General features: G+C 40.0%; 1 protein-coding gene across 1 annotated transcript in view; it reads right to left on the bottom strand.

The window, feature by feature from the left end:
* The window catches only part of LOC138049654 (uncharacterized), an 8,822-nt gene extending 1,637 nt beyond the window's left edge, over positions 1 to 7,185 (bottom strand). Inside the window, exons 1-3 of the mRNA XM_068896047.1 lie at positions 6,637 to 7,185; positions 2,925 to 2,982; positions 1 to 2,299 (exon numbers count right to left, since the gene is read on the bottom strand). The exon at positions 1 to 2,299 is cut by the window's left edge and continues 1,637 nt beyond it. Of these exons, the coding sequence (XP_068752148.1) occupies positions 254 to 2,266 (2,013 nt within the window). The 5' untranslated portion in view covers positions 2,267 to 2,299; positions 2,925 to 2,982; positions 6,637 to 7,185 and the 3' untranslated portion in view covers positions 1 to 253. The remainder of the gene's footprint in view (positions 2,300 to 2,924; positions 2,983 to 6,636) is intronic.
* Between the last annotated feature and the right edge of the window lie 2,815 nt (positions 7,186 to 10,000).

The following is a 10,000-nucleotide window of genomic DNA, read 5'->3' as shown; positions in this document are numbered from 1 at the left end:
TCCTGATTACTCCTTTGCTTGTTGGAGGTCACCTTGGTTATGGAGTACAGGGCTATGTTGTTGTAAATAAGATGCGACATCGATATGCTGAGATCCCAACTTTTCTATCCGTATTAGCAAGAGCGCGCTCATAATACTCCTTTGCTTCGGTGAAACTTCACCCATGCTTGGTAATGGACATTACCTAACTCATCATAGACTGCTGCGGAATCTCCGTCACAAAATACACCACCATGCTGAATTAATTTAAGAGCTACCTTACAGATGCTTTTGGCTCTATGAAAGTTGCAATGATTAGCACAAACCGTGCTAAACCTAATGAAATAATTGGATAATGTTTCACACATAAATTGACTTCCGATAAGTCAGCTACATTGAATACACGTTCAATTTCTGTTATTAGGCACTTCAAATGAGGTACCAGCTGAAAGCCATTAGAAATAAAGTCTTTTTCATCAAGATTTTTCTCATCTATAAACTGATTAAATGAGATAATAGCCCAATGAATGATTCGAGAATATTGAGCCTCCGAATACTTTTTGATTCTAGTTTGGGTGACATTTCTCACAATTTGATGTAGTTGAACGTATATGCCACTCTCGTCTTCTTCTACTAACAGCAGAGAGCTTTTTCGAATCCTAAAACCAATGATATCTTCTAATCCACTCCTATCGGTTTCGTTCTCGTCATTCAGGATGTACTTTATTAGAAGGTCAAGGTTTAATGGTTGCTGACTACAGAGAGAAATGAAACCGAATGCGCGATTCAAAACCCTGTCAGATGACATCGCGTCGTCCACGGCCAATGAAATCGCTGTGGTCATAGAGATTGGGTAGCTTTGGTTTGTCATGGCAAGGAAAGCCTCAGTGTTAGCACGCTGACCCCTGTAAAGCTTCTCGAGGTAGCCTTTCCAGCCAAAATTCGAAGATGCTTCCCGAACTTGTTTGACAAAGATAGCGGCGCTTGCTAAGGCAAGGGGTTGGTAATCTAATGCCCGAGCAATTTCTTTTTCGGTCTCACCGTCAGCGAGACCAGAGAGGGAGGCTAATAAGGAAATGGCGTCAGATGGCGTCATGCCCTTGCTCACAGAGATGTGATTGCTGAAAGAGGTTTCTGAAGGAATAGCAGCGGTGTCTTGCGATGTGATCAGCAGCTGACCTTTACACCAGTGCGTGTCTCCGGTCTCTGGCAAATGAGGATTCATTCCACTTAAGCTGACGACATTGTCCACCACTAACAGCCACGATGAGTAAAGCTCAACTTTGGTACTAATTAATGACTTTATGTTAGCAATCTTCCCCTCAGTCTTCAGATCTTTCTCGTTTAGAGTATTTGTGACTGCATATTCTGAACACTTTAGATGACGAGCAAAACAGACGTAGGATTCTAACAGTGAATCAAGACTTTGCGCATTTAGAGTCATAACGAATGTATTCTTAACCGCGATTTTTTTTTTGTCATCAAAGAATTTCTTTGCGGCAAGACCGGCTAACTGAGATTTGCCGCTTCCAGGGTTTCCTGAGATGTACAGGGAAGTTAATCGGCTCTCGTTGGTTTCTTTCAGTTGCTTTAGTTGTTGAGCTATTTTAGCCAACTCATGATTTCGTTCGGCAACGTCGTGCGATGGCTTGGGTGGGAGAATGCAAAATGCCGCAGGAACTTCAGTTTGTAACTGCTCTTCGAGAACCTTTCGATGCTTTTCTGTTTCCTTAAGTACGTCTTTTAGGTGGTTGACTTCTTGCAAGACTTTTCGTAATTCGCCCGTCGGAAAACCTTTCTGAGTTCTGATTTCTTGAATCTTTAGATCGGAGAGGCCAAGTGCTTGAAAGGCAACTACAACTTTGCCTACAGCAGTTTGAAACTCTGTTTCGTTGACTTTGCCACGTGGCGAGTGAGCAGGGCCTTCATTACGAAAATTTCTTAAATCATCCACATTTGATCGGACTACTGCGTTTAGACCTCTTCTAATACAGTCGGAGTACAGTATAGCGTAAAAGAGCATTGTGCAATCCCATTCTGCTCTATTTCCGTTAACCATGGTTGCCAAAAGACGCGAGTTTCTTGTTTGGTTTCTTGGCGATTCCTGGTTTTTGAAGTCCAGTCCATTTTGGGGCTCGTCTTTCCATTCTCCCAAAGTTGCCTTGTAGCGGTTGTCCCATTCTTGTTTGAAGATTGTTCGCAGGCCCTCAGTTATCACATCAGTAGTGATAAAACAGATCCTGAAGTAATTTAGCTGCTCGTCAGTGTATTCTGGTCCAGTGGCCATACTTAGTCAGGCTTAGCTTTTAGTCAGCCATTGCTAGAAGTAATTATTGCGTTAATGTCAGCAGTAGTACAAAGTACAAAGGATCACTTAATGAAAATAATGTGTATATAGATAGTAAAAATTTACTTCTACTTTTATCTATTGATTTTTTTTCGCAAATAATACCAAGTTCAAAATGTGGTTTTGAATGTTCTTCTGTGATACATTTTACGAAAAAGGAACCCAGGACAGCGATTTTTACTTCATGTCATCTTTATTGCTTCAATAAAACTACGTCCACAACGCGAACGTGCAAACTACAGCGAGCGTTCAATGAACGATGCATCTGTCTGGCACATCTACTGTACACCCGTTTATAACCATCTCTTGAAAATCAGAAGAGGCCTTTACTGACGTTTTTCACTTCTGTCTCTAGGTCGTAGACAGAGAAAGGAAGGACGTTTTAGGGCGACAATCCCTAAGTTGTTTACAGTTGCAGGGGACAAGGCATGTTTTCATACACACGTTTTTGCAGAAATTCCAGTGTCTCGAGCTCCTTAGACGTGGCTTGGCAAATGCTACGCTCTCGGATGCTAACCTTCGCGAAATGGGGTGGTAATTAGGGATTTTTTTTAGTTTTGGCGCGGGGTAACTCTTTTCAGCTGTCAACACTCCTTACCTTTAATAATGGTCTATTTGGACGAAGACAAACAACAATCCTTCACCGTTCACTCTTCCTGCAAGGAGGGAAAGAGAAACTGAATGAAGACATAGTTAAATGATAACATACAGACCCAAATTGTACTACTTAGGGTCAGCAGCCCATTTCTGCAAAGTCCGGAAAGCTTTTCAGGCGAGAGAAGACACTGTGAAAGGCATGCGCATGCTCTATAAAGCTCGTCCTTTGACATGATTTCAAGTTAGGAGAGGAAAACAAACATGGCACCTTTTCAGGCCTGGAGAGGTTTTGGTTTTTAACGTAAAGAGGGAATTGTGTCACCAGATAGAAGCCCGAATTTGAAAGTTTCGGATGCTTTGAGAAACACGCGCCAGGAATCGGTTGTTTGAAAGATGGATAACGCTATAAAACACTATTCAAACGAATTGAGTTATCCAGTAGTTAGTGATTTATCCAGTCGATGGCGACTGAGGCAGGTCATCAAGGAGCTTAGCAACAAGGACGGCAACCGCAACGGCGCAACGAGAACATCGATTCAAAATAGGAATTCCCGTACGTGTAATCAGTTCTCGCCGGATTATTTCAACGCTTTCATCTTGTAAAATGTGTCTGTCGTCGAAAAATGAAAACGGTGTATATGAAAGCAGTTAAAGTTTGATGAGAGAGAGGGGCTTTCACACCGGCGCGACTTCACCCCGGTTGCTGCACCCGAGCGAAAATTCCGTTCCGGCGCGAAATCTCGCAACGGGAATCATGTAAACGAGGAATGACCACTCGTTCCGGTGTGAAATCGGCCTCCCGTTGGCCTGGAACGGGTAGCGCATGCGTACTTTTCCTGATAGACGCCATATTTGCAATTTAGATTCACGCTTGTTTTTTATCGATATGTGGTGTCTCTTCAGGTAAACACGATACGAATTCAGCTCGTCATCATGTCAACGCGGTATTAAGAAGTTAAGTCACCCCAGTGTGACATGTAAACACCCCAGAGAGAGAGAAACAGAGATTAAAAATCTGAATTCGTCGGCTGCCATTCTCCAAAAGCTGCTGATTTTGGTCATTGTTTTGCTTAGGACGTGAAACTGACGAACCGAATGTCAAACGCAGCTTCAGAGTATGCAGATCAATTGTTTTTGGTCATTATACCTTTACTTAGTTTTGTGACGTTCTCGTTGTCGTTACCTTCCTTCTGGCTAAAGCTTCCTATCATTTTATTTGGTGCAAATAGGGGGATTGTCAGTGGTTCCTATGCAGGGAAAAATGACAGCACCGTGATAAATATGATATATACCACCGTGAGAAATTTATCAAATCGAAAGAGGTTCAGCGATGTCTGTACTCTAATCGACAACGATATTCGTCATCACAGTGGTCAAAATGTTTTGGACTCACTCGGCTACGCCTCGTGAGTCCGCAACAATAAGAGTACAGACAACGCTGAACCACCTTCGATTTGTTTTTCACCACAACATTCGACGCTAAAGAAAAAGTGTTTATTTCAGAGCGTGACCAAAATCACGACTCAAAGAAAGAGCAAGCGTTGTCTATAACTTTCCAGCAATATGATTGGTTTACTTCCCAAAATGAGCGTTCCTGATTGGGTATTACATTGCCTGAGAAATTAATAATAATAATAATAATAATAATAATAATAATGATGATGATGATGATGATGATGATGATGATAATAATAATAATAGTTTATTGATATCCCTCTCGCAGCCTAAAGGCTGAATTACAGTCGGGTTTTTCGAGTAGCTTTTTCAGTTGATGGTTACTTAAGTCGGAGAGACTGTGTTAAAAAGAGATCCTTTCAAAGTTAACAGTTTCCAACTAACTGAGAATTTCACTTCCAATTTTGAAATGAAAAAGAAAGAGTGAGTTTTTGATGTTTTCCTTTTACAACTGTCACTGGTCCTCATTAAGGCTGTAAAGTAGTCTTCACGAAAAACCCCTTTGCCAAGACGCGTTAGTGTATAATTTTAAGGAAATGGTGATGACTAAAACCTTGAAAACTGATGGGTCAGTATAGAAATTGAGTACAATGAGAGTAAGCAAGCACGCTCTGGGTACGATTTCCGTGGCTGGGTATGACTATCCTAACACCGGTTTATTCTTACAGCACTACTGGTCTGGCCCAAACTAGTGGTTTATGGGCGGTTGAAAACGATACCGGAAAAGCACTTAATGTCACGTGAACTCGTGTAACAATGCGGTTCCCAGCTGCACGGGAAAGTTTTCTATGGCACAGATATTCAGTTTGTGACATTATGAGGTTACCAGGAGAAGGTTGAGCCAATTTGGTCATTATAAGATAATGTCATCACTGCTAAAGAGAACTGACGCTGGGACATGAACGTATTGAATAGTAATCGGATGTACACCAACTGTTGGCTGACACTATTTATGTGATTTCTGGTAAAATTGGAGGTTCTAAACAATAGCTAAGTCAAACTGGTAGGAAGTATTGTCACAATTGCGATTTTTGCCGTAAAAAAGTTGAAACAAGAATTCTAAGTGACTTTGTTTTTCAAAGTCGATCAATATGCTAAATTAGGACGTTTGATGTTCAAAGGTCAAAATTTGATGACCTGTCACGCAGCGCGTATACATTTGCCCAAAGAAATTTCTTAAGTCTATCCTTGTAAGGAAAGAAAGATTTAATGCGACGAGTGCTTTGAAAAATCACTCTAAGGTCAATGCACCCGTAGAATTTATTTACACACGATATAATTTGTATACTAACAATTTCGCTTTGTAGCCCTAATTAAGGTAAAACTAAGAAAATTTTCTTCTTGGGAACTGTGATGGTTAGGGTCAATGGTTTATTTTGTCGCCATTGTAAGACATCATTCATGTTATAAATTAACAACACCTCTGGGGTAACTGTTTTGTGACACTAACTTCTTAAGTTCATCCAAAGACGATTGTAACAAACGAGGCGACGAGCAGATGCGGAAACAACGAAAAGTGAGAGTACGGATCAGATTTACTTTGTAATTTCGAGGTGTGAACGAGTGTCATTTAGTATAAAGACCAGTGAAAGTTTTCTTTCGATAAATTGATGTTGAAAAAGTATGATTACGACTTTTGATAAGAACATCAAGAAACGGGATCAAATTATTTTCTTCAAACTCGATAGTAAATTTGATGTTTACATGGCAGCTATTGAGATACTGTAGAAATTGAAGAACATTGTTTTTAATGTCCAACAGAGTGAAAGACCTTCTCCACAAATCAGTCCACTATCTAGGATTCCTTCAGCTTTGCTAAGTGTGCCAAGATGTATAAACATAACAATGAGGTAATGTGCTGTTTTGACGTCAGTTCCTTGTTCACAACAATACATTCAACATTCAAGGAAAAAGAGTATAAATTTCGAAATAGGAACAAAACTCGGTTATTATATTCGGATACCTGATTATTATTATCTGTGAATAACGGTTGTAAAAATGATGGAAGATTGTTTCAAAACGTTGATACGGAGACTATGCTTTTGCTTTCTCGGCTGAGGTTGCCTCTAGCAGTTTCCGGCCGAGAAGTCTGTCGCCCGTTTCCGATTTCATTTGTGTCTGACAAATCGTCACCCCTGTTTATGATATGTGCCTGAAAAATCTATTTCTGACCCAGGCAAAATGATTTTCTATCAGATACTGTAATTTTTTATTTTCAAAGTAAAAGGAATCGCTGTAAATATAATAAAATTACTCACCTTCGATCGACAGCACTTCGACATCGATGCGCTTTGTGATTTTCTCGTGACTCAAGTTACCCACGACACCTCGCGAACTCGGTGAACAATACCGACAGCACATTGCGCGTTCTGTTGAGCAATATCGATACCACTTTGCGGTACAGCAAATCGAAATTGCTTTCCCCAATACTAGTAATAGTTTTCACTTCATCTGCCCCCGCGTAAGATAATACGGATGGCAGTTGAGGTATTTTCCAATTAATATGTGCTGCACATTGTGATCTCTTCATATTATTTTACATGTAATTAGCAGTAGGTAAATGAAAGTGAAAGATGCAAGGAAAGGATGGGCAACAACAAACAACATATTTTAAGCAAGAGCCCATACAACGTAGATTTGATTTTACTGGGGTGTACTATATTTCGGCACACCGACAGGAAGATTGTCCATGGTTGCTTGCTTCAAAACTCTGGAACAACAAACAGCATTTATTTTTCATTTCCATCAACGTTTATTGATACCCTATCAATTGAAAAACAATTGACATAATGCCTCAGGGGCACCCAAAGTCAATTTTCGGAAAATATCTGTTCGGAAGACGATTTGAGATGTAGAATTTTCGGAACATTTGTTGTAAAATTTCTTGCTTGCCTGCCTGTCCTAAGATTTTCGAACATCTAAAAATTGGTATAATTGCCCATTTTTAATGATTTTTACCCTAAAAGGTCACCTAGAATTTTCGGGAGCCTTTTCTCTGGCTGAAATTTTCGAAAAGGTAAGTTTTGATCCCTATAATTTTCGGATTTCTAGACTTTCAGCTAGGAAATCCGAACAGATGAAAAATTTTTAGGGGATAAAAATATGCCTATATCTACCGCCTAAATAATAAAATACGTTTAACAATGCTATGTTTAGTGGTTTTGAACCATATTCTCGTTGGGTGCCCCTGATGCCTTGAAAATATGATAGTAAAACAGGAACAGGAATATTCAATGACTAGAAGACTTCAAGGCGACATTTCGTACGACGTCATCTTTTTGATCCATGCATGTGGTTCTTTCCACGGTAACTTGAAATACCATAAAATAGGAACAAAATTCTTTTATTATATTCGGATCACTGATTATTATTATTATCTGTGAATAACTGTTGTAAAAATGATTGAAGATTGTTGATACTGAGACTATGGTTTTGCTTTCTGAGGTTGCGTCTAGTAGCAGTTTGTGGCCGAGTCTGTTGCTTCTGTTTCCGATTTCATTTGTGTCTGGCAAATCGTCGCCACTGTTTATGACTTGTGCCTGTAAAATCGAACTGTGACCCAGGCAATATGATTTTCTATCAGATACTGTAATATTTGATTTTCAAAGTAAAAGGAATCACTGTAAATATTCGAAAATTACTCACCTTCAATCGCTATATCGATACTCCTTGTGGCTTTCTGCCTCATGACTCAAGTTACCCAGAACACCTCGCGAACTCGGTGAACAATACCGATACCACCTTGCGCACCCTGGTTAAGCAATACCGATACCACCTTGCGCGCTCAGTTGAGCAAATCGAGATTGCTTTCCCCTATACAATATCTACCAATTTATATATTAATTTACATCGTTTCCCTTTTTACGCGGGGGCTTCTAGGTTGCCTCCTCGCGGGGCAATAAGCAAACCTTAACTCGAGCCATCTATTTTTGGTTGATATTATTGAAAATAAATTTATTTCAGTTTTTAAACACAGGAAAACAATGTACATGTGTGCACACTGGCTTTTAGCATCCTTTCCATTTCTTTGTACATAACTTTGCACATTTCTTGTAGTTGGGACACACGAATAAATCGAGGTTTGGCTGCTTGGCTCACTGGTTTTTTCTTTTATAATTACTTAGATTAATCAATCTGCTATGTAATTCAGGCTGAAAAACACCTGTCTCATGATCACCCTATCTTCAACATTCGGGCTCAGATACAACACACTTGCCTAGCTTTTTCTGACACGCCTCAACAAATAAAAGTTTGTATTATATAAGTCTTTAAATCTTTTAGGTTGAATTGGTAGCATTTAGTATTTGGCGGGTTCTTTGCGACCCAAATATTTCTGTTGTACGAGCCAGACAAGGACAGCGATAGAAATAAAATGGCCACCGTAGATGTGGCAATTTACCGCTTGATATAAGCTATCTCAATCTGACTTCACTGTTTGAGGTTCTCTGATTGGGCAGAAAAATGGACAAATGCGGAAATTTCCGCCCAATCAAAAAATGAGAATTTAATTCGCTCTGGAAGGCGTCCGTTATAGATATGTTCTCAGCGGCTCCGATTCTCGTCCCGTCTCGACTGACTGCCTCTGGGTCTCCGAGGATGTTACGAGCCATCACTAGCCATCACCCCCCGGTAGGGAGGGGGTAAATTAGCATATGAAGGGGCGGGGATGCTCGTCGGAAATATTAAATTGAACTCCTAAAGGAGACCAATCTGGGCGTGGCCCAGGCTTTTTTTTGACCCCTAAAAGAGACCATATTTAAAACATATTGAATATATGATTTTATATTTCTTCGTGTGCAACCCTAAACGAGACCTTCACTGCTACACATGATGACGTTTTACCCGGGACACCCTAAGTGAGACCAAAATCCGAAATTTACACTCCTAAGCGAGACGACGAGCATCACAGCCCCTGGGCTTTCATATGCGAGTCCCCACCCGGGGCTATCACACGCCATCACAAGCCATCACTCACCGTCACTAATCAGTAGGCATCACTACACATTACTACACATCACTGCAATCACTAAAAGTTAACATCACTAACAATCACTAGAATCCCGCAAATAAAGGTTTGGGCTTCATCGCAAACGACAATATCAGAGTTGAGTGCCTTAATAGCGGTGGAGTTTAGGACTTTACCTAAATCGTAAGGGTGTTTATGATTTAGTTAGGGAGGAATGTTGGTTCTATCCTCACATTTGCTTTAGATCTTTGCGTAAAGAACTCCTGACCATGTTAATTCAGGTCTTCCGCGAAACAAAAAAACACTGGTTTAATAATAAAAAGCATAACTGTGGACGAAGTAAGAAAAATAAGCCTGGATTATACTTTCTGTTATATGGATATTCACCAATAATGATCCAGTAATCTAAGATGTCAGAACCGAAAGGCATCTGCCTTCTTTGTGTTTCTTACAATTATTTGACAAAAAAAATTAGATGTAGTCTTGCAAAGACTTAAAAGTCGCCGACGACTAGCTTTCACGTCTCTCCGGTAGAACGAAAAACGACTAATGTTACAAAAGCAGATCAAGAGTCATAAATGATGGTGGCTTTACAATCATCAGCCCTTTGATTTTTGGAGAGCCGACTTCTAAGGAATAAAAATTTTAAAAATACA

The sequence above is a fragment of the Montipora capricornis genome, chromosome 5, assembly GCF_036669925.1.
Source record: "Montipora capricornis isolate CH-2021 chromosome 5, ASM3666992v2, whole genome shotgun sequence".
NCBI lineage: Eukaryota > Metazoa > Cnidaria > Anthozoa > Scleractinia > Acroporidae > Montipora > Montipora capricornis.
This window is presented reverse-complemented; position numbering and strand designations above follow the sequence as displayed.